The 25,550-nt window shown below is 43.2% G+C and overlaps 1 protein-coding gene across 4 annotated transcripts in view; it reads left to right on the plus strand.

Annotated features, from left to right (window-relative positions):
* EPHA5 (EPH receptor A5) overlaps nucleotides 1–25,550 on the plus strand; it is a gene marked incomplete at its 5' end in the record, with an annotated part of 197,846 nt that overhangs the window by 46,367 nt on the left and 125,929 nt on the right. For all 4 annotated transcript variants that reach the window (XM_084263299.1, XM_084263300.1, XM_084263301.1 and 1 more), the window contains one exon: nucleotides 351–1,014. In XM_084263299.1, the coding sequence (XP_084119425.1) occupies nucleotides 351–1,014 (664 nt within the window). The remainder of the gene's footprint in view (nucleotides 1–350; nucleotides 1,015–25,550) is intronic.

Consider the following 25,550-nt stretch of genomic DNA (forward strand, 5'->3'; position numbering starts at 1 on the left):
AATTTTTTTTTTTCTATGTGAATGTTTTGGAAAAGGCCAACTCATGGCCCCATCTGCTTTTGTCATCTTCCTTAACAAAGTAGTAGTGGCAAACCCAGCAGTGTATTTTCCCACTTCTGAAATGCCGGAAACAAAAGGGTTTAACTAGCATAATTTTATATTCCTAAAGTGTCTTTTATCTGACTGTCAGGAAGCAAGCCTCCAGTATGGAAAACTTTGCCATTTGAAACACTTTTCCCCCTAAAAGTCCTTCTGAACCTCTGAAGCCCAAGGTGCTTTTAGGTGGAAAAACAAAGCTTTTGCAGGTGCTGTAACTTTTAAAAAGAGTAATACTTTTCCTTTTTATACAGTGGGAAGAAATTGGTGAGGTGGATGAAAACTACGCTCCGATACATACATACCAAGTATGCAAGGTAATGGAACAGAACCAGAACAACTGGCTTCTTACCAGCTGGATCTCTAATGAAGGGGCATCCCGCATCTTCATTGAACTCAAATTCACCCTGAGGGACTGTAACAGCCTTCCAGGAGGACTTGGAACTTGCAAAGAGACTTTTAACATGTATTACTTTGAATCAGATGATGAAGATGGCAGGAATATCAAAGAGAACCAGTACATCAAGATTGATACCATCGCTGCTGATGAGAGCTTCACAGAGTTAGACCTTGGCGACAGAGTTATGAAGCTAAACACAGAGGTGAGAGATGTTGGGCCCCTAACAAAAAAGGGATTTTACCTCGCTTTCCAGGATGTGGGTGCCTGCATTGCCCTGGTCTCTGTGCGCGTGTACTACAAGAAATGCCCGTCGGTGATACGCAACCTGGCTCGCTTTCCGGACACCATCACAGGAGCGGATTCCTCGCAGCTGCTAGAAGTGTCGGGCGTCTGCGTCAACCACTCAGTTACTGACGAGGCACCGAAGATGCACTGTAGTGCTGAGGGGGAATGGCTGGTGCCCATCGGGAAGTGCTTGTGCAAGGCAGGGTATGAGGAGAAGAACAACACCTGCCAAGGTAAGGGTCTGCAGGGAGGGTGACATGCTGAGGCTGCTGAGGTGATGTGCGGTCTTGACTTTCTTCATGCCTGGTTGAGTTGACAAGAGTAGCGTTGGGTTTTCACTTCCACTGAGGTCATTTGAATGACTGTGGCAACATGATGAGCGAGGCCTTGGCTTGATGTAGTGGGACTTGACACTTACATAGAGGTCCTTCTGGTGCTTACAGAGCTGTGGACAAGGAGAATCTGGCATTCCACTATTACCTTGAGCACTGTACTGTTGAGTCCCTATAGGTGGTTTTCTTATGAACTCTAAAGCTTGGTTTCTTTTTGCTGGACTGTACCAGGCAATGTTGGAAATTGATCTCCCTATGCAAGGCATGTTTTGGTTTTTGTGTTTAAGAGTATGTTTTTTCCTTTCTGTGACTTGGGGAGAGGCGGAATTTGATGTGGTGTGAGTTGATTGATTTTTCCTTTCTGGTAAATAGTTTAATACAAAACTGCTCAGCTGTTGGGTGTTAAACCTAAAGCCCCACTGATAAGAATGCTTCCACACGTGTCCAAGTTTTCACAGAAGTAGCTGGCTGACATTTCAGTTGCTGGTCAGCATAGGTAGCCTGAAATGTTGAGGATTTTTTTCAGGAGATTTAGGGTATCTGAAGCACAAGATCTAAAAAAGAATACTTTAAAAAATTGCAACATGTATAATAAGAATGCATAATCTCATTTTATGGTTTACTGTATTACATGCTTGTTTATAAAATTTGCCTTTCTGCTGTAAATACCTTAACAGGTAGCTTGAAAGCTATTTGAACATGAAAGAGAAGGGAAAGGAAAAAAGATTTTATTGCCATTTGCTTTTTGCAGAATTATTATTTGTTGGTCTGTCCCATCTAAATTGCCTTGTATTTGTAGCCACTGAGTAATAGATAACTCATGAGGAAGGTGTAGGGATTCCTCTCCAACTGAAGTCAGTGTTGCAATTTCTCTTCATCTCACTCCAGACACTTTTTTGTAGTGTTGGTGCAAAGGACAAATCAGTGCATATCCAAAGCAAACTGTGACCTTCATCCTTTAGTCCTTGGTCATGAAATGTGCCCCTGAAGATTGTGTAGTTCAAGTCTCTTCATTAGTTGACTTGGATAGAAAACATAGGTATGTTTGTTTTTGGAGAAACCTGTAGTAAGCAGCATGTGGAGTGTGCTTTTTGACCAGGATAGTCTCCTTTTTCTGCAGATGTAGTCAGTACAGGAAAATCTGACTGATTTTCCTGTCCGATAAAGATACTTCTCGCGTTTGGGGGGGAAAAGAGTTGGACTTGATGTTTGATACTGTGCAAGGGGAGTCAAGATCAACAGGAGCCCAAGCTGAGGAAATCTAGACTGTCATAGATAAGGAATGTGGGTCAGGTAGATCAGCAAGGATCTGTTTCATTATGGTTAAAAATACTGTATCCCAAAATAACGCGCATTGGTTGGGTGCTACGTTGTTGTGGTTTTGCCCCAGTTGGCAGCAAAGCACCACACAACTGCTCCCTTACTTCTCCCTGGTGTGATGAGGGAGAAAATCAGAGAAGTCCAAGTGAGAAAACTCTTGAGCTGAGACAATTTATTAAGTAAAGCAAAAGTTGTTTATGCAAGCAGAGCAAAACAAGGAATTCATTCCCTATTTTCCATGGACAGGCAGGTGTTCAGCCATCTCTAGGAAAGCTTGGCTCCATTGCAGGTAATGGTTACTTGGGAGGACAAATGTTACTACTTCAAATATGTGTAATGTCTGTCCCCTGCCTCCCTGCTGCTTCTTTCCCTGCTTTATATGCTAAGCAAGACGCCATATGGTATGGCATATCTTGTGGTCAGTTGGGGTCAGCTGTGTCCTCTCCCAACTCCTCATGCACTCCCAGCCTACTCAGTCATGGGTTGGTGTGAGAAGAGGCCATGGCTCTAAGCACAGCAGGAAAGGAAACATCGCTGTGTTATCAACACTGTTTCCAGCACAAATCCAAAACATAGCACCATACTAGATACTATGAAGAAAATTAACTTTCCATCAGCCAAAACCAGCACATACATGTAGACACTGACTTCAGTCATCTGTGGGAATTTTGGGAGGAAAAGGGTATGTCCGTTAGTCACCTTTCAAATCCTGCCCTCCCCCACTGCTTCATGAACAGCATGGAATATCTCAAACCAGTCTTAAAGATACTAAACACAAAAAAAACCCCAACCCAAACCACCAAAAAACTCCAAACGAAAACACTGGACTGGTTTAGACCAGAAACCTGAGACTGTCTTTAAGGACCCTACTGTGACTGTAGACTGTTTGGATCTCAAGTGCTTAAGATAGCAGCCTGGAGTGTGCTTTCAGAAGACTTCATTGATTTGAGGTTTGGCTTTACGTTTTGGGGTGTGGGTTGGTTTTTTTAAATTTATTTTTCTAGTCAATTGAGGACGGCTTCTGGCTCTGCAATTTATGACTCTCTTGGGTAGGAGTGTGATCATAGTTTGGAAGTGTAAAGATGCTTTGTGGCAATGTGCCCTTGCCCTGCTGTTAGAAGGCATACCCACATAAACTACTCTTTTACTTTAGCTACAGCCTGAACCCTCTGCAGGAGTTTATCACTTGAATTGCTCTAGAGCTGTTAAAGTCCTAATTCTTGTTTGCAGGAAAGCCCTAAATTCCATCATGAAATCAATGGGACATTGGGATCTGAGCGCCTACGGCAAACTCTGTTTGAGGGCCCTATTTGGATGTCCTGTGTTTAACCCAGGTCATCCTGGCAAGTGTTTCCTGCTGGCTGGCTCTGAGATGATCAGTCGATAGGAGACATTCAGCCTTAGGCCATTCAGGAGGTCTGCGTTCAGCATGCATGGAGTTCATGTCGATGATCCCCTGTTTGAGTAAAATGTTTTCTGGGTTGGATATTATGCTCACAAAGATGAGGGGTTTTTTTTATTGTTTTTTTTTTTTTTTGTGAGGACAATGAAGTTAAACCTAGCAGCCAGTAAACAAAGTAGCACCAAGAAAGGTCCTATTTGCTGGTGGATGCCTTCCCCCACCCCCAGCCTGACTGGTGTTTAGGAAATGCATTCCATGCTCTTGGCTGACATGATGATGGTCTTGGCACTCTGCCATGTAGCTTTGACAAACACCTAAATAACTTCTGACCTTTAGTTTGTAAATCTCTTGGGTGAATCTCAGTCTCCCTGCTTGATTTCGTTTAAGTGTAAGCAGGTTATTAGTGACGATGCTTTAGGAAACATTTTCAACCCAGAGTTGAAGAGTGGCTTTATTAAAATTTCTTCTGCAAAGATGACATTTTCCAAGCTCTAGTGTCATGTCTGGACAGAGCAGACTACACTCTCTTATTAGAGGTGATGTAAATCCCAGTCACCCTCACAAACATATGGGAACTATTGAAATCCCTTCTGCCTACAAATCATTAATTGGCAACGATGGTCTGAATTCATCATCTTGTCAGCAGGGTTCCTGTTTGAAGAAGGCACTGACAGTAACAGCTGAGCAGTTTCTCTCACTGGGGACACTGAGGTTGTAAATATGACATGGTCTAATCCCTTATATAACGTGCTCGGTCTCTCAATTAATATGTGCGGCTAGGTAGAACCCAAACTACTTGGATTTTTACACCTCCTTTGGCAATGTGGCTCATTTATCAGCAACTGCAATGGGACAGCTAGAAGTAAATTGTGACTGGTTTGGGATATGTTTATGAAGGACCAGCGTTAAGGTTCATTATTCACAAGAATAAATTGCTGTACTAGTTAATAAGAGAAATTAAAGCAGTTGGTCTGCGAATTTCTATGCTGGTTTCCAGAGCAGTGATTTGGTGTCACTAAAGAAATGATGGTTATTGGCTTTACCTTGGTTCAGCCTGTGCTGTTTGAACAGGCCCTTGAGGAAAATGTCTGTTTCAAGTCTGTTTGGCCAATTTCAGTCCTTCAGTGGTGGTCTCCTGCTTAGCAAGCAGTACTCAACCAAAGTTGAGGGCCAAATCCTAAAATGCTGTAAAACTTGACATAGTATCACTGAAGTGTCTGTCTTTACCGATTTAGGGGTTTGGTCAATTTTTTATGCACCCCAGTCTGTGCTCACCTTCTCCCAGCATTGGCATAGGTGGGTTTTATTGCAACTTCAATTGTAGTTGCTTACTGTATACAACAGGGCTCACCATTGGGGTCTGCATAGGAAATGAAAAGTCGCTATGAAAAGGGCACCTTCTGGTACTTCTCTGTGTGTTCATCCTCGCCTTCAGCCCCATACACTCTCAGTGAGAGGCAAGAAATGCTTATTTTTATGCTTTTAAAGGCTGTGGATTACATGCTACTGGAAGGAAGGGGATGTTGACATGTTAAGCTAATGACACCCAAATACATTTGGAGTGGTGAGGTCCTGCTAGCGACCAGGCAGCTGCAGAGTGGTAACTGCCGGTGTAATTGATTTGCAGAGCCTGATACAGTTTCAGCTGCTTTCGGAGCTGGATCACAAATTAATTAAATATTTGAGTTCAAAAGAAAAGAAAAACTGCACTGAATGAGAGCTGAACTGAAAAGGTGAGTAATGAGTTCAGGAGGTTGCCAGGTGCTCCTTTCCAGGAATCGGTGCATGCTGCTACCTGAAGAGACATCAAAAGCAGTACAGCTGGTCTTAGCCAGCTCTAAGGTATGGACAAGATTACAGACGTTAAAGGTGGACAAAATGATGGAGGAAAACTCAGTAAAATCTTTCTCCTGAGGAAGAACTTAGAACCCAAGGGCTAGGGGGAGTATGTTGGAGTGTGGTTTTCTGGTTTTAGAAAGAAATTGCTGCCAGAGGAAATAAATACTTGGATTTTTTTTTTTTTAAAAAAAACCCAACTCTCGAATGTTCAAGTCCTTCAGCTGTCTTAAGTACTGATTTTTTTTTATTGTTCTTCCCTTAATCAACTTCGATGAACATACCTCAATGCATTTACAAAACAGTATTTATTTTTGCTGATTGTTCATTACTTGTGTTGTGATTCAGCTGAGCTCTTGCCAAGAGAAGCTAGAATTTCTTACAGAAAACAAAGGCGGCAGAAGACCCTCATGTTCATGGGTCTTTTATTCTGGATGTAATTGGAACCAGTTGACGTAGGGAGCTAGCTCATGTAGATCAGAAGTGTACCTGCTGAATCAGTTCTCGGGTGATTTTGTTGCTGGCTGATTGGGGTGGAACAGAGTTATGCATCTTCCTTCGGGAGTGGTGCAATCAGTGCAGATGTTTGACTTGAGGGCACTTTCCCCAAGCAGTGATTGCCCCCCTGTTGATCAGCTGCTGGAAGGATATTTGGAGGCAATTGGGTTTTTTGCAGCTGTGCAGGAGCAGGCAGGCAGAGGTAGTGACCCTTGGCTGCTGGGTAGCCTTCTGCACTGTGTGGAGGGTTGGGAGGCAACTGAGGGCTTGCGAAAGCAGTCATGGCAGAGCCATGCGTGATGACTGTTGTGTTTCTGTGTCTGCATGGGAGCTGTCCCAGAGGCCTGACTTGTGAATGAAACACATAGCTGTTGCCACGATAAAAAAACCCAGCATTTTTAACAAATTCACTGTGTGTGTGGTTTCTTCAGGTGATGTGCTGCAGCTCAGTTGTTGCCTTCCCTGCCCACTTAATTCTAGGAAATGGAATGGAGCTGCTGCACAGTTAACCTTACTTTGGAGCTTTGGCTTTTGCTCCTAAGCAGACAGTGTTTCTGATTTTGCATCCCATGTAGGCACAGAAGGGGAGGCAACTTTTCTTCAATACCCTCCACAATTTACTTGCTTGTCTCAGCCTCGGGTTGGCTGAATTCTCACTCAACTCCTTGTTATGGATGCTGGAAAGACAGCGTACTGCTAAATCCTGCCTGTCTTGTGGGAGACTTCCCAGCTGGGACTCGGGTGAAGGCAAGCATGCTTTTACCCTTGTGGTGGAGTGGAAAGCAAGCAAAGTCCAGAGAAAAAAAAAATCTCTTTTTAATTGTTCTACTGGGAGGTGATTACATGGCAAGAAAAACATTGATGGAAATATTCAGTATATGGAGAATACTGAATTTGGAAATGCACTTGCCCCTCCAGGGAGTTCTTTGCCCATCATTCATACTTCTTGTGCGTTTTTCTGATTAAAACCAAATTGGCTGGGAGTATAGCATGGTAGGTGTTTATATAATTATGAGCTGAAGTGCCTAGTTAATTTTAATTAGGCACAAAACCAACCAGTGTCAGAACAGCTGAATTTTTAGCCATGCAGTGTGTATTACCTTTTGAAATGTAAAGAAAATCACTTGAATGCTACATTTGAGCAAAAGGCAGTTGTCGGGCGAGGGGGGGAATGGATTTTTTTCTGTGGAGAGTGGTGTGCATGTATGTATTTGTGTCTTGTTCTGCAGTTGAGATAATTAACAAGAGCAGGGAAGTGTTCTTCACAGATCAAAACTATGTTACAAAAGGACTGATTAAATATTGCTCTCTCCTATTATTTTGCATGTGTATTTGCCTTCATTATGGGAGGCACAGTATCGGTGTATGTGCAATACATTGTGCTTTGCTAATGAGTTGTAACCTTCTGCACTACCTTGTATGCTCATAACCCTGATGACTCTGAAGATCTTTCCTCGTTCTGCAGCGATGCTTTTAGGCCATTACTTTGACCAACTTAACCTTAATGTTCTGTGCAGCGTGGCTACTGTGCAGTCACCTTCCAGAAGGACAGTTAAGGAGGACTTTATTCCCCCCACAAAGCATAGAGTAGTGCAAATAAAATAAGGTTTGGAAATGGCTCCGAAAGTGTAAACTGTGAAGGTCATGTTTGCTTCTCAGCCATAAGATGTTGTGGAGCAGATCTTAGGTTATGCTTTTGATTTTGATCCTAAATAACTAACGTGTATTTACTTGAATATTGACTTTGTTTGGTTTTAGCATTCCTGAATATTGGGTAACCATTGGTAGCTTAGGGAATTTCTTAAAGTATGTGATGGGTGGGGTGTTGCAGGAGAAAAGGAGTGGTCGCCATGGTGCTGTTAGGTTCCTCTTATTGCCATCTCTGATTTTGAATGGCTTGGAAACAGCTTGCATTTTAATTGTGGTTTTTAGAAACAGTTAAGGACTCTGGAGAAATACTAAGGATAAAGTACATGAATGCTAGTTGGCGATGCAGTGAATTTAATTGCCTTGATTTAAGATACAACTATCCCCAGCTGCCCACTCTGTCCCATTGCTGGAAGCTGCTGCTGGCTCTGCAGAACTGGATAGTCTGTCCATGAGCTGATGTGACCAATGGAAGTTTCTCTTGATGCCTCGGCCTGGGGGTAAATAAGATGTGGGCATTATCCCTGGATGGTGATCTTCAGCAGAAAGGTTGCTGCAACCTTTCGAACTGCCAAGAGTCTGCCAAACCTCATTTGTCAGAACCCTCATTCCACCTAATTTATATTAAAATGAAGTTGTACTGTTGTGTTTTGTTCGTAATTTGGGTTTTCAGTTTTTGTGTTTCTCATTTAGAATCACTTAGCAGTAGTTAATGATGTGTTGACATTTCAATAATAAGCTTTTCTCTCTGTGTACTTTACATCTTGACCATTTTAACTTGGTTTTGGTTAACTTACAGGTTGAAATGCAGGCTTTGCAGAAGGAGACTACAGTTGTGTATGAACAAATTTGGAACTTACTTTTTATTTCACTTCTTGAGCTGGATAAACTTGTATCTGGTATAAGCCAAGTATTCAGTAGACTGCAATAAGAACAAAGGCACCACACACAGATGTCTGCAGAAAGAGGTGTATCTCTCTTCACATAAACAGAGATGCCCCTTTATTCTGCTGGAATTAGTCTCATTTTTCTGCCACTGAAGAAGTTAATCTAGTATAGACACGATAGTATCCACGAACAACACATGGTTAAGGTTTTATTGAGCATGGTACTGATGTGCTTCCATTTTTGATTTCCCCCAGCGTGGCTCTGAGGTTGTTAATACAGGAATGAACCTGAAGAGCAAGGTTGTGTGTTCTATAAACCCCACATGGTATACCCAAACCAGATTAAAGCAAAAAAAGAGACAAAAGAGACAATGCCAGGCTTGTGGATGTCTGTTATTACTTTCATATACCTGTCTTATCTTTATAAATGTATGTCCTTAAAAAACCGCAAACAGCTGAAGTCTGACGAATGGGTATTTAAGCTGACACTTTCTTCTCACTGTAAATGACAGTCAAGTTAAGTCAAGAAAATCTTCCCCCCTCCAAAAATCCAAGCTTCAAGAGCTGCAGCTCTGAGGCAAAAGTCTCCATCCAACTTGGCCTTGAATGCTGCCAGGGAGGCAGCAGCCATACCTTCTCTGGGAAACCTGTGCCAGGGCCTCACCACCTTGACAGGCATTTCTTCCTTATAGTTAATCTCAATCTCCCCTCCTTCAGTTTAAAGCCGTTATCCCCTGTCCTGTTGCTTCACACCCTTGTAAATGGTCCCTCTCCATCTTTCCTGTAAGCACCTTGAGGTACTTGAAGGCTGCAATAAGGTCTCCCCAGAGCCTTCTCCAGGCTGAACAAGGCCAACTTTCTCAGCCTGTCTTCATAGGTGGTGTGGTTCAACCCTATGATTGTCTTCATCTGCATCTTCAGCTTAGCATCCTTGCCCAACCTGCTGTGGTGGTGGGCTCAGGTCCCATGGCAGGTTTTCCTGGCCAGCATGGCACATGTGGCAGCACTGGCTTGGGACGTGACCTGTTCTTGTGGTGAGACTTGGTGGTGTATCCTGAGTCAAGTCCTCATGGTAGGCTTTAAGTGGCTCATGAGTAGTTTTGCTGGCACTTCAGTTGTGAGTCTTTCAGAAAGATGCAGTTGACAGACTGTTAAGAGCATTTCCAGGTCATACAAAGAGCTTTTTCTCTGTTGGATCTTGAAGGATCTACTATATGAAGGAGAGGTTAGAGTCACTGTTACCCATTTAACAAATGAGAGCCTTGGTCCAGGGGTTGGGTTGTTTAGTGCCAGCCAGAGGCAAGAGCCTGAACCAGAACTCTAGATGTTGGTGCTGTACTTGAACCCATGTGCTCTTTTTATGGTCTTAGACTAACCTCAAATCCTTGTAAGATGTCCTGGTGGATACATTGGGAAATAAACTTACCATTCCTCTAGAGCTAGAATTCTAACAGACTCGTCTTTGCAGAAGGTTTGCTTTTGTACCTCAGTTAAATGTTTTCCTTTAAACAAAGTCTGGCCTGGAGGTGTGTTTTCTGAGCAGGAATCTGGTGTCAGCTGGAGCCTCTGCCTAGTGTGGGAGCTGTGCCAAGGCATCCACCTCTGCCCGAAGGTCCCTTCTGCTGCCAAAGCCCCAACGTTATGGAGTACCAGACCCTTTGCTTATAGATGAAGAAGCAATGTTTGCCGCAGCAGACTTTCCAGTCCCTCTGCACATGTGTGACTAGTATTACTTGAATAAAGCCAGCCTGCCTAGGAAGCCAGTATGATTTTTATTGAACTCTGGAGTCACGGTTACCATCCACTGAGTGAAATGGCTGCCTCCTGCGTGGTCGTAAGAGTCACTCTGCTACGGTAATAATTCCCCAAATAATGCATTAGAGGTCTTACACCGAGTCGGACGGTCTGTCATCTCATTGCAATGATGACAGAGGTCACAGCATTGCCTTTGAAAGCTGCCTGGAAAAGGAAGCTTTTTAATTACTGCAGAGCCAAAGGAAAAGCTGCTCCCTACGAGCATGGGGAATGTGCTAATTTGGTATTCGGCGGAAGCAGCCTGTGGGTTGCAGCTTCCCAGCTCTGAGCTGTTTTACGGACAGTCTCAACCCAGGCAGCGACAGAGCACGGCCTGTGGGTTTCATTACTGCTGGGGCTTTGTGCGGGTTCGAGAAGCACCAGCAATGATGGGATCTTGGGACAGCAGCCAACATTTTATTAGTAGAAATCCAAGGCAATTGGGCATGTTAATTACTGGAAGAAATCCACAGCAGGGAGGAAAGGGTTCAGGATGATGGGGAGGTGCCATTGTTAATTGCCAGGGTCTAGTGATGGCCTGTGACCCTGTGCTGGTGGGATTTCCTTCATTGCAATGGTTGACTTGCAGCAGGTTGCATATTATCTCTCCAAGAAGAAACCTCTGGAGCAAAGTGTGTACAAAGGGGATTTGAGGTCAAAATGGCTAAAGGCTCACTGTGGAAAAAAAGTCATGGGACCCTCCAGTGCCAACTCAGATGTTGCTCAGTGCTTTTGCATGGATATGATTGTGTGGCACGGGGTAAGTGTACTGGTGATGGGACTCTCCTGTCCTGCCTGGCTTTGGGACTGCTTTTTGTCTGAGCATTTGGTGCTCTTTCAGAGCCAGGGCAGGTGATTAGCAAGAGTCTCATGAAGTGAAATGCATAGGAGTGACTACAAGCCTCTGCTGAAAAAATGCAGGCGTCTGTCTTGCAAAATAATAATTCCCTCTCTGCCTACCCAAAATCCTCAGTCAGACTCAGATAAAAGCTTTTCTCCCCTTACACAAGGCTGGTTCATATTATTTATTTATTTGCAGAGCTTTTTCTTTTTTTTTTTTTTTCAGCAGAGCTTTTACATTATTTTTCTTTGCTCTCACAGTTCAAGCATGATTTAATATGTCAAAACTAGTTTGCTTAGCTGGCCTTGATTGTCTTGCATACTTCCCCTAAAACAGGGCAGTCATCCTTCAGGCATGCTGCTGCCCAGACAAATGAAGTGACACAGCAGCTAGGACCTGCTTTTGTGTTGTGACAGCAGTAGCATCCTCCGACAAAGCTGGCAATTGGGAATTTAAGACGGGGTAATTCCTACAGACATGGCTTGGGTCAGAGTAGTGTGGGCCCACATAGGCAGATAGAGACAAGCTTACGTTCAAGAAGCTTAATCGATCATTCATGTGCAAAGACATTCCAGATTGAGAGTCAGACTTGTACCAGGGAGAGAAGGAAACAGTCCTGTTGGTGCCTGCACGCGTGAGCCTGGCAGAAATGGCACTCGTGGCCCTTGCTGCAGGGTAGCGCTGCCAGATTAATATGCCCGGGTGCAGGTTTCCTGGCTGAAACGAGTTGCGGTGTGATCTTGTGCTTTCTGTAGTCAGTGGGGATTTTATCATTGATTTTGGTGGGAGGGAGGTTATAATCCTTTATAATATATTCTTAACAACTAAATGATTTCCTGGCCTAGATCTTTATTAAGTGTTTCATTGACTGCCAGCAGAGCACAGCCTATAGGATAGAAATCTAGTTCGTAATAATTGATGTAACTCAGATCAGACCTATTTCTCAGCATATAGTCTGATCCTGATCTCCAAGCCTCCCAAATATAAGTGTCATCTCTTGGAGGGGGACACAGGCTAAAGTTAATCCACATATTTCTGCACAGTGCTTCACTGAAAATATTAGGGAAGAAGTTTTGAGTCACTCCTCACTCTTATTAAAGTGGCATGGCAGCCCTTCAAGTCTGCTTGCAGGATTTGCGGCATCCTAGGAAGCCTTCTCTAAACTGTTGCGGTGCTGTATGCTCAGTTGACTCTTGCTCTGCACTTGGCATCTTCGTCGTTGATGTCTTTGGGCTCTCACCTCCTGGATGTGCTGGTAACACAATGCTCAGCAGTCAGGTCAGACATCTGGTGCTTTTTTACTGGTGTGCTGTGTTGTGGGCTTTTCACTCCGGTGTGTGGGATGGCTGCCAGCTGGAAATCTGGTGCTTGGGGACAAGTGAAATGATTGTATGAGTGTGTTATTGACTGAGCTCTGAGCATGGCTAATGGCATTGACAGGAGCTGTGTCATCCTGATGGTGAAGGCGGCAAGTCCCGCACTGGCTCTGAAATGTAGTGTGTTACATACACTGGGGGGGGGGGGTGGGAGACAGGGCCCCCTGCCAGACCCTTCCCTTCCAAAATATTGCATAGTACCGTTTGCTTTGGTGGCCTCCCAGCAATTCCCAGAGCAGATGGGTTCCTGGAGAGAGCCAAAAAGTCTACTTTTTTCCTGGGTTTTTTTGCTTGTTTTTTTTTTTTTTTTCCTTTTTCAAGATAAACCTGTGCAGGATCAGACCTTGGTATAGAAAGGAGTTGGCCAATGTTATCTGAAAACTTGATCCCATGACTGTGTTAACCTATGGCTGAACGTATCCTTGTACAAAGGCGTTTTTCAAGATGCTTGTGCATGATGCCTTCTGTGTCTTTGGTCATGCCTGTACGCTCATGTACTTTACCACACTTTGGGCATGCTGTGCACAAAAGAGCATAGTGCTTCTAATCTGGCATGCGTGTTGTGCTTGCTCTAATACCATGTGTACCTTTGGGCTAACAGAAAAATGCGTTTTTTATGAGAAAAGCAAGGCCAGCACAAGCTAGAGTCGGTGTTTTCCCGGGGAGACGTTTACTTTTAGGTTGGAGACATAAAATCATTAGCTTGAAGTTCCAGTGTTCATTTTCAGAGAGTGTGTTGTGTTTTGCCAATCTGATCGGTGAGAAACTGAAGCTGCGCAGCACTTGTGCTGCAGTCACGTCTGTAGGACATCTGAGTCTGCAGAGGCATTGTGGGATTTAGTCAGAGCTGTGTTGTCACTGCCTGCGTGCTGCTGGCAGATGGGTGAGGGCCTGTGGAAAGCTAAGTGAGACCTCCTCTGGTCGTGGACTCCCCTTCTGCGTCTTACATCATGTACCTGCATGCAAACAGCGTAGGCTGTGAATACAGAGAAACAAAAATATTCTTCCTGAAAGTTTACTGAGCAAAGGCTTCTGGTTTAACAAATTCAAATTTTACATGTTCCAAAGACTGATTTTCAGATGCCACTGGGAAAAGTGTCGGGCCACATTCAAATTAGCCTTATTGTTCCATAATATCTTACTGGAGTACAAGGTTAATTAGTACCATAGGCAATATGCATTATTCATCACAGCAATCAGGCTTTTCTTCTGTTGGGTTGTTGTATGCTGCAAATGGTTTCCCTTCCAATAACAAACCCTTGATATATTATTTTCATATTTAATCCTGCCAAATCATGCTTGTGATATATAAATTATGTGGGCACTCTGATGCTGATGGAAGGCATTTCAGGTGTCAAAAGGACTGTAATTTTAACTCTTGGCTTGCTTGGGGATAAACGTCCAGGACCACGGGAGATGCAAGATGATTTTATTAATGTGCAACTTCAATTTGATTTAAACTGGGGATGCTAGATAGGTATTAGGGGGGAAAACTAGATACAAAGGCTGGATCACTTGCTGAAGGTCCTATGAACCAATTCTGGTTGAATTGAGAGGCTTAAACTTTCTTCTCCTGCCATCCTTGCTTCAAGATCATTAGCAATTCGTCACAATTGCTCTCCTGAAAATGGTTTCAGCATGCACTTGTGTTCTAACATAAGATGGTGTAGCCTCCTTGTGCGGCAAAGTGATGCTGTGCTGTCATGGCTCAGGGGACTGACTTGCGCTGACGTGGCTGGAGGGTAAATATGGCAGGGTTTTACCTTAAATAGCCTGCGGAAACAGATCCACTGTGTCACTCCAGCCTCACTGAAGCTATTGCGAGGAATGCTCAAGATTCCTTTGCATTCAAATCAGCAAGTAAATATTTTCCAGCAACCCTGACTCACTTCCCTTCTGCCCCTCTTGTTTTGTACATGCATTGTTTTCCCTTTTAGGAGGATACGAGCACTGCCTCGTCCTGGCAGGGACAGAGGGGGATTTCAAGGGTGTGATGTTTTGTTGTCTGATGAAGAACATGATGTTGGTTTTGTGATAGGTAATAGAAAATGAACGCATGCTTTGGAAGAGCGTACCGTGGTGTGTCCAGGGCTTCCTGGGGCAGTTTGGAAACAGCTTTTCAGCAAGAGTGGGTGGGTGGATGAATGCCCAAATTACACTTGTCTGTCAAATGACTGGCAAATGCGTCAGGTCCTCAGTTAAGGTGCTGTTGTGATATAAACAACTGAGTGACCACAGGAAGTGATGATGAGTATTACTCTTTCCCCTGATTATTACTGACTGCTTTAAAACAAGTAGCTGAGATGCCTTTCAGGAGACCTTAGCTCTTGCCTGGAACTGCACTTGTAGAGTATATTGGGTTGTTTCAGGTTAAAACAGAAGGGTATACACACAGTGTTTGCTTAAAAGTTGATTGTAGACAGCAGAATAATAAGTAAGATGTACCTAAAATATAATTACATAAATCACCAAAAGTGGAATGGCTTTGTCAGCTTAGTCTTTAAGAGTCTCATCAATAACTTATGAGCTTCAGTAAATGCGCAGTGCTTGTATGCTACTTTGTTGCACGCTTAGGACATGAAGGCAAAGGAATTTCATTTAAGCATTCCTGGGGACAAAAAAAAGATAATTCATAGCAATCAGTGGTGTGTAAATTCAGTGTGATGTTGTTGATCAGCATGGTTGAAAGTATTAATGAGAGAAAATCTTCTGTGGATGCTGCGTTCATAGATTTCTGAAATAGCCCGTGGGGCCAAAGGGTAGACTGCGTGTCTGATAAATAATAGAAGAGCTTTGCTCCCTCTTCTCCCCTTCCTTGTCTTGGGTTTACATGACATGAAGCCCTACTTGGGAAAAGTAGTGTGGTGTTCGGTCTGTACTGGAATATAACAACAGCCATTTTTGTTCCGGAGAAAAGTTATGTTTCTGTTATGTTTTGGTTTTTGAAGCAGTTGGCCTATAGGTCTGTTGAGTCTGAAGGGGAGAAAAAACTATTAATTGCCACCACTGGCTGGCATCATGAGTGGAGAAGGAACCATGAAATGAGAGGGTACGCGTTGGGGTAAAACATTTTGCTTTGGCTACATAGTTCTAACCAGCAACTTGAGAATTTGTCTCTGTTTCAGAGGCACTTAAAAATACAGCGTGCATACCCGAGTAAGGGGAGGTCTGCTGCTCTGAAGAGTGATGGGACTGGGGCACGACACGCCAGGCAAAATACTGACATGATGTTTGGCAGGCATCATGGGGACTCTATGGTGTCTCTTCCCGGTCCTTTTATCCCACAGATGTTTTGTCTGCTTATTAAAGACAAGTGCGGTGCTGGTTCTAGGTAGGGCTGACCTGTGATTTCCTGAAAATGACCCCTTAAACTCTGTTTTATCCTCTTTTTCTCAGTGCTAGATTTTAGGCTCTGATCTGATTGTTTCTTTTTTCTTTTTTTCCCCCTCTTGTGGCAGCAGATAACGTCTCTGGGATGCTTTAAAAATCTTCATGTTTAAAATTGTTTTGAATCTTCATTTCTTGGAGAAATGCAATCAGGTCCTACTGTAAATAGCTTGTTTATGTTTTATAAAAGATGGTAAAGGAAATGTATGTTTTCCTTGGCATTAAAATGGCAACAACATAATGTTAGCAGCACTAACACATGGCTAACATGGCCTTTCCAAAGCCAAGGGAGATTTGCAATTGGTGATGAAGAAAAAGAGCTGAGCAGTCAGTCTCAGCTCTGCTTCTTGTATACGTGTTGTTTTGGGCTGGAATTCCCAGAGCTTTTGTCACAGGATCAAGTATCTGTTGTATGTAGGTGATGTCATTATCCTTGTTTTGTTGATGAGGAAGCAAAGCAAAGAAAGGAATTGCCAAACTTGCATATCATTCCATGGAAAATCAGACTTCCCGATCTTGTACTTGCTCAACCACATGTCCACACAGAAACAGTGACTGCTACTTCTTCTTATTAGTAAGTGTAGGCATATATCTACTGGGTTTTAGCTGATCTTAAGTGGCTCGCTGTCATGGCAATAGTTAGTTTCAGTGAGGTGATTTCTAGTTTACAGCTGAGGGTTAGTTTTCCCCATATACCTAGGCCAGGATTTCAAACGTAACTCAGTCAAACGCTTTATTACGTTTTGTATTGCACATTCTCACAGTCTACAGGCTATTCTCAACTAGGTTAGGAAAGCTAGAGGCAGGAGAACATCACTGATGTATGACTACTCCATTTCTGATGTCTTAAGCTTATTGGGGAAATAGGAGATATTTAATGTTTTATAGAAATTCCACTACAAAGTACGTGGTATTACTAAGCACTCTTTATCTTCCCTTCTAGAAAAGGCTGGGTTAAATATTTTTTTGCTCTGTGCTGCTGTACTGTAAAAGGATGCTCTGCAGCCTTATCTCTTTTACCAAAGCACCCAATTGTAAATACGTGTTCTGACACTTGCTTTAGCATAATATGTCACCGTGGAGCCATGGTGTTTCTACATATTTAATTTAGAGAGTGAAAGCAGATTGGTGCCTTACAAAGCATTATGCCTCTGTTTTCTGTCCTGTGGCAACAGCAGTAGATCTCTTCCTCTCAAGTAAAATTGAAAACAAAAGCTCTTGCAGTCTTCATGCAAAACTGGCAATCTACTGTTTAGACAAGCAGTAGATTGCCAGTAGACTCCGACCTGCAGCTTCTGCAGTCAAAAGATTAGCAAGCCAAAACATACAAGTGCAAAGTTTCCAATAAATGATGATTAACTAGTGTGTAGAAGTGAAGCCTGCTGTGAGCTTTCGGTCCCTTTGGTTGAACTGTTTTATAATGTAATGCTATCAGGATATTTCATTGTACACAGAGAGGAAAGGGAATAATAAAATATATGTGCTAGAATTCCCATGTGCGGGTGAGTTCCTTGAATTTATCAAGCTTGCTGGTGTGCCTCCAGAAATTTTCCCCAAAGTGATGACTAGTTCTTTAATTACACTTAGGCAGAGCTGTGTTGTTGGTGGTGTTTGAAACTACAGATTGAATTTAGTAATGTAAGTGTCATTAATCTGGTGAAATAAAAATGCCGAGATTTTTAATAAGGTCTCAATTTAATGTTTTTAAATGCTCTGAAGAGATTTAATGCTAAACCAGCTGATATAAATCTGCTCGGCTCCTCTGTAATTGTCTCTCTCAAGCATGTACCTCTCTTCAAGGGAACTTGGCTCACGCTAATTTCAAAGCTGTTTACTGCCGGCATGAATTTGATGGACTCTTAGTTTTATTGTTAAAAGTTGTTAACATCAGAGGTGACCAAGAAACTGAATTGGCTGAACTGTCCTATCCTTTTGGTAGAGTACCATAGAAAAGCCCCATTCTTTCTGCTGCACCCTGGATGCCTGGAGCCTGTCCAAGAGAGTTTGCAGGTTTGAGACTTACTGTCTTTTAAGTCTTACAGGTGAGTTTTTGATCCCCATTTTGGAGGACTCATTTGCATAACGCTGTGCCTTGCTTTTTGATCTTGTAAACGGAGGTGTATCTACTGCTACATGATCTTGCTGGTTGCAAAGCATTGGGAGATGGAGCTTTGTAGCTGCATCAGCCTGGCACATTGAGGTTTCATGCAGTGCAAAGTGGAGTAGAAATATGCCATTGTTTTCATGATTACATTTGCTTATTCCTAAATAAGCTCCAGTCTTTTTTCCTCTGGCATTTTTTTCCCTCTTTTTTTCTTTTTTTTTAGCCAGACAACCTTTTTGCAACGAATCATCAAATTGGTATGTTTCAGATGAAGGAGTGTTACTTGTGTTGTGTGCTAATTGATATAGATGAAACGTGCAGGATTGGCCTTCCTTCTTACAGAAATCTCGGTGACTTCATTAAGCTTATGTTCACTCAACTTCTGTGGAACTTTTGTCGCTTAGACTACTTCAAAATGAGTCCAGGTGAATTCCCTTACATGCTTAGTTTCCTTGTATGGGAGCACTCAGTAGACCATTCCCCTGGGGTCAGGATGAAGCTGCATGCATGTCACTGGGTGTGTTTAGCCATCCTAATAGTAAATATTGTGATTGAGAGGCAGCAGTAGTCACAGGGGAGCTGAATCACTGCAGTTGCTTCACAGCAACAAAGAGCGGAAACTGTACCAGCCTTGAAGATGAATTGGGGCTGTGATGATTAAAAAGATATGCATTTCCCATGTTCCATGTAGGAGTTGGCATTGTTTTCCCTGGGGATTTTTGTCAGTCTGTACATAAAAAGTGCTGACAGTTTCTTTAGGGAGTAGTTTAAGGTCTGAGAAATTTGCTATCAGATACTCCTTGTTAGGTGGTGCCTGGCATAGGGGAAAGTGTGTAGGGTGCTGAGCTTTGGCATTTTTCCTCTCCTTGGCTGAGTCATCCTTTCCCCTTTCAGGCCTTGGTGTCCCACCGTATAGCTGAGATGAAGGAATACCTGTCGATCAGCCTTGCCAGTTTTTTTGGAGAGTGGAGGGGAGAAGGGTTCTTGGGGACTCAGTGCTGTGTGAAGTTAGAGAAATGCAAATAAATACTGTTGCTCATGGCACAGGGCAGGGACCCTGTGTATTTGCAGGCATGGAGCTGGCAGGTCATGGATGCTCCGGTGCACCATGGTGCAGTTAATGAGCACTGCTGCTTTTCTACCATCGATACGTGAGCGGCTTGGCGAGCAGGCCTGGGAAGAGGGGCAGCTTGTAAGCCCAATTGCTGTCCTGCTCTTTAATTATTACTGTTTTCAAATCCCTTTCAGTATTCACAGCTCAATTTATGTGCTAATTGGCCCTCTTAATAATCAAAAGATAGAAACTACAAAAGTCGGGGTGTGCATTCTCCCAGCAGCGCCACTGCCATAGCTGTGATAAATTATCTTATAAGGCAATGTTCTTTTGCCTTGTGGCACTTGGCCTCTATCAACCAGCACGTTCTCTGCTGGGTCTGGTGGCCTCCAATGTGAAAGCTGGTCTGGGAAGGAAAAAAGCTGAGGGAAGAGTGGCTACAGAGTGCTGTGGCATTGCGGGAGGAGGGGAATGCTGAGGCAGAGAGCTGGCTGCTGATGCAGGGAGGGTTTCTGCTGTTGGGGATGAGGATAGAGGAGTGGAGACCATGCAGCTCCTTCCCCAGATGGTACATGAGAAGCTCAGCACTGAGTGCATGTTGAAGTGAATTATCCACATCTCTTCCTAAGGTACAGAAATAGTATTCCTCGTTTTCACTGCCTCCCTTGGCTTCCTGTGTCTGCCTCCTGCTCCTGTCCCCCATGAGATCCGAGGTGGAGCATAACCCAGCTTCCTCAGCATCTGGCTCTTCTTTCTGCCGTCACACACACTGTGGCATTTCTCTGGAGCTGCTCAAAATGCAGCTATAATTATCGAGTACATATCTGCTCTCATTCCCTCCCACTCACCCTCTGGTACCTTGCGCCAGGCCCTGCAAACCCCCTCACTCGTTCCCAGTGCTTCCACCTCCTTTTCCCTCCTCCCTGCTGCTCCTGGGTGTGGGAGAAGCCCCCTCCTGTACTCCAAAGCCCTTCTCATGTTGTTCTGAGCCCACCAGAAGGGAAGCTTTTCTGCAGTATCCACATTAGCAACGGGCAGCGTGCTTGCATGTGGGTTGCCTTCTGCCCTGAGATGTCCCCAGAGTCCCTTGCAACTGGAATCATCAGGGGCTTTTTGGGACAGGCTGATTTGCAGTGATGTATCAGTGTGTGCAGGAAGAAAGGAGATGTAACACCCTTCCTGCCTCCAGCATCATCTCAGGTGGCTTGGGTGGGTTGGAACAGAGTGGCAGGATCCAGCATCTGGGCTCTCCTTCCCAGCTGAGGGAGCAGGACTGGAGAAAACTCCCACCCTCCTGGCTTCCGGGGAGGATGTGACTAGTGGGGTGAGCTCTGGGGGTGATGGAGGGGAGGGACAGATTGAGTTGGGTGAAGGATGGCTTTAATATTGTATAACGTGTGATTTTGCTTCTCCAGAGCTTTCTCACAGGTGCATGTGAGAGTAGGGAGTGTGGGTATGGGCTAGGCCCTTGGGAACGCCATGTCCTCTGCTTTTTACAAGAAGATGGCATTTGCAGTATTTCCTGGTTGCTAGGGTGCTTCCAAACTGCTTTGTGTGGAAGGAGGATGGATGACCGATTAGGTAAACCTTTTTTCATGAGGTGGGTTGTTCATGGATGAAGCAATTTTTGTTGGTAGCTTAGCTTCAGGAAATATTACCACATTGCTTGTGAGATGCAAGGAAACCTTTTACCTCCTGGGTGTTTTCCGTCTGCTGATAACTGGTCAGTCTCTGAGGCCAGCCCTTTTAGAGAGACATTGGACATGCTGAGCATTAATTTCTCTTTAATCCGTTCTTTCACCTAATCAGCAAGAGATGTTCACCATGAACAGAAAACACAAGTCTTTTTTCACTCCTTACATTGGTAAAAATGCCTGGAAGTAGAAACTGTTTTCTTAATTTCTTGGTAAGTTTTGTGTAAAGTGAAGGGGAAGTTACCTGATTTGTTAACAGGGCTTCGAAAACACCCCTGGGAGACGCTGCTATCCATTATGGCTGCATGTCTGTGCAGAAATAAAAGTCTGTAAAAATAACCAGATGCGCCTAGTTCATTGAAAACAACACTCATAATACTGCTTTGAATAATACACTACTGAGGGATGTTGCTGGAGGTGAAATAAGATACAACATGGGAGAATCAGGAGTGATGTATGAATGTTGAAAATCAGGAGATAGCTAGGTGTAATGCATAATTACTTAAAAATATCTCTTAGTTTATCCTCTCTGCAGGCTTCCATGGATCAGAATTTTCCAGTCTTTTTCTAAAAGCAGTAATTTTCTTTTTTCTTTGTTTTCCTGGAAAGTAATGAACTGAACAAAAGCTGATTTGTTTCAAGAAAGCTTCTACCCTGTTAACTGGGGACATAAAGAATTCATGCTGAAAATGTTACGAGCCTGAGTTGCGTGTAGCTCACAGTTTTCATGTTAACCCGTGCTTTGGCTTTAGTTTTTTTTCTGGTGGAAGGGATGTTGGTGGGAGGGGAAGATGTTTGGATCCCAAAAAATATATGTGGTGCTTAGTACAATGAAACCAATTAATTATTAGAAAGCAGTGTTTATCAACAGTGGTCAGTAAACACAGAGTTCAGTGGGTTTTTCCAGCTCTCCATGGAGGCAGATGGATGTAATGGTGGCTGGGGCAGGGCTGGGGTTACAGGTTGAGCAGCCAAAAGGAAGATATTAGCAACATCCATTCCTAGGGAGTAATGTGACTTAAGACGTGGACTTAGATTTGTTAATACAGGCTCATCTTGGAAAAGAGTGAGTTTCAGACTGTAAGTGTGGCTTCAGGTTTTGGAAAAAATGTTGAAGACGCCTTGATTTTAGCAACCTGTGAGGCTTTTTCTTGCCCAACCTCTTCATGTCGGCTGTTTCACAGAATGCAATTTATGGAATGGGATGGGCTTAGGGAATTGGTACTCATTTCCAATTGATAGGTCCCAGTTTGTCTCAAGCCAAGAGTGACCAGATGTAATTACCATATGGTGGCCATATAGAAATAGCTGTGGGAGTGTGGGAAATGGAGGAGAGGAAATGGGTAGAGTATTGGTTGCCTGTTGTTGCTTCTTGCAGTTATCATTATCAAACATTGTAAATGTATGCATGCAGAAGTTGTGCAGTTTGCTTGAAAATCATGAATTTTAAATCCTACTTATTTCTTGCATTCTTTGATTTGCCTCAAAGATTTTGAGCCTTTAGTTTTAATTTTCAAGCTTTGCTTGGCAAATGCGAAGCTGGCAAACCTAATTAGAAAAAGGATGGTGGTTGTGATTCTAATGAGTGATTTAATGTAAAATACCAAATATGATGAAAATAAGAGACCTGACAAGTGATGGGAAAACATAAATAACCTTTGGCAGCTAATACCAATTGCTCGATGCTCCAGCTGAGGGTCTTACTCCAGTAGTAACTGGGTTAGGTTTTCTGGCTTGAATTTGCTACAAGGTGAGAGGAGATTAGTGTACTAAAAGCAACGTAGCTTCAACATTTCAGTCCTTTGTGTCTAATGTCTTTTTCATCAGAGGGGTGAATGGCTTTACCCATCTGAAGATCAACCTCCCTGTCTGCATCAGTAATAGTCTCTGAGAGGACTTGAAATAATAGAGGTGAGTTTTGGGAATATGTACTGCTTTTACCTAGGCTATATGAATTCTCCATTGGAGATAAACAAATTTTAGTCCCCAGTGCTGCCATTCTGTCACTTTTCTTTCCTAGCAAATTAAGATATTATCCATGGTGTAGTAAATTATTTAAGATCAATACACTTGGCAAGTTCTTATCTTGTCCTGCAAGCTGAAGATGAAAAATTATACAGCATGTTTCCAAATGAAGTGTTGCATACATGATAAATAGTCATTAAATTGTGCCTCACAAATGACATCATACCTAATAATACAACAGGGGTGTTTGTATCTATGTAGCTCCCAGGAGTCAATTATTTTGTCAGCTACTGCTGCCTCATGAAAATAGCAGATTTTTTTTTTTTTTTCACAAGGGCCAGGCAGCTAGCCATGAAGGAGAAATTAAAGCAGATGTCTTAGTGGGAAATGTGGCATTGCAAGGCCAATGTTGGCAAAGTGAACACTTAGTTGTAGAGAACCTTGTGGCTGATGTTTTTTTCTCTTCATCTTACTGACAGTGTCAAATGGTCAAAGTGCAGAAGCAAATGTTCAGCTCTAAAAGCATTGAAGAGCAGCAGAAATTTTCCAAATGGGGGTGTGCACCAACAAGATGAGCACAGGCTTAATGCTTGTGTCATGGTGTGCCCAGAAGGAAGATTTTTAGCTTTTTCCGATTTGTATTTATTAACTACCCAGTCACTAATGGTGTCTACATGATGCTCCAAACTCAGTCCTGATTAGAAGTTGCTCGTGACAAGTTGAAAGCTGCCTCCTAGTTGTAGTACTGTTATTTACACTTCTTGTATTTCACTGTTGGTATTAGTCTGGTAGCAGTCGGTGTACCTATTTGTATCACGTGTGTCACATCATATATGCCATAACTGGTTTAGCCTCATTTTAGAAGTGTTCTTCTGTTTCCTATTAATGCTGGCACTGGACATTTAAGTGTTTTGGGGAGTGATGAGGATGTGCAAATTGTAACAAACTTTCATGGCTGCTCTTTGCAGCACTTGCAAGACTTGACAAAACCAGGAGGGGGTTTCTTGTAGCTGTCGCTCCACCTTGAGCTCAGTTATGTAAACCTTTGAGCACTTTCTCTGCTCCCTCCTTATGAAGTTGAGCTTTAAGACTTTAAATTCCCCCTTCCCAAAGCTCACCTATGGCAAAACCTGAAGATGCAGACTGTTCAAGATGTCTGCAGCACCCATGTCTTCCTGCTACACCTACATGATGGAGCACCATGGCTGATGGGGTGCTGTGGGCACCTCATCAGCTTGACACCCTGTCCTTCATCAAAGTCTTTCCTTTGAGAATTGTTTGTAAAGTTTTCCCCCAAAAATATACCCAAGGTAGTTTCTGCCTTTCATGTTTTCCTGAACACAGGTGTTAAGGAAATTGTATCAACTGGATATTGTGAGAATGATGTTCTTAAGATTAAATGGGCTCACGACCTGATTGAAATCCTGGAGGTGCTGATGCGAGCTTGATCCAGTATTGAACTGGCAAAGGTGAAAACGTGGAATAAATATGAAGGAAAGGTTGTTTCACTGGTGCATCCTTATTTGGTGCCAAAATAAAATGCCAAAAGCCTTTTAGGTAGTGAAAATTGCCCAATAGTCGAGTAATGTCCAGAAAATGAGTAAAGAACCCTTTTAACAAAGGAACTTGTCTAGATTAAAGCAAGAATACCAGTAGAAGAGGTTTGTGAATTTGTTGACCTTCACCTCTGGACTCAGTGAACTGTATAGAGGTGTGTTTCAAATGCCTAAATTCTTTACATCTTTCACTGTAAAAGGTGCTGGATGTCCCAGTAGTCTTGGAGGATACCCAAATCATAGACTGTTCTGAGACTTTGTGTGACCTGGAGAGATTCCCTGAAGTAGATTATCCTTCTGGGAGGAACTCACCAGGTTTTGCTACAGTATCCTGCTGGGATGAAGGAGAATTATAAGCACGCAGTGCTTGCTGATGTGCAGAATGACCCTGAGGTTATGAGGAACTATGCTAGTGACATGGGCAGTACTGGGGACCATGGTGCTTGTGGGAGTGAGCTTGACGAACAAGCAGGTGCTTCTGGCCATTTCTGTGCCATGGCTTTCCTAGCTGCTCCTCTACCACTGTGAATTAATTTGAAGCAGCACTGTGCTGTCTGTCATGATTTTAGTCAAAAGAAGGAGCTGATAATTGTGTTAAATTGATCCTGCAAGCACTAGGGAATGATGGTTGCTGTTTTCTATCTTCCCACCTTTACAGCCCCGGAGCCTGTGTTTCTGTGAGGACTTTCTGAAACCCTGTGAGCTGTCACCCCAAATACTTCATTGCACCTGTGAATTAATGTTTTTACAATTTTGTATACTTTTTGATGCCATTGGAGTATTTTCTTGATGACTCTGCTGTTGGATGCTCTGTCTCAGGTCAACCCATTGTTATGGGACCAAGCAGATGATCTTCTTTTGAACTTTTGTTTTCTCGGGGGTTGCAGGAGAGACACCCTCCTCAGAAGGGAGGATCATCTGAGACCCTTCCCAACCTCCTTCAAATAGATATTTGCTGGCTTTTCGGTGAAAGTAATTGGGAGTTGGTATGTTGTAAGTGGATGGTGGTTGTGTCACTCACCCTCTTGCTCTGCACTCACCTTACTATGTATGAATGCAGAAGCTGATTTACTGAG

The sequence above is a fragment of the Gallinula chloropus genome, assembly GCF_964237585.1.
Source record: "Gallinula chloropus genome assembly, chromosome: 4".
In the NCBI taxonomy this organism is placed as follows: domain Eukaryota; kingdom Metazoa; phylum Chordata; class Aves; order Gruiformes; family Rallidae; genus Gallinula; species Gallinula chloropus.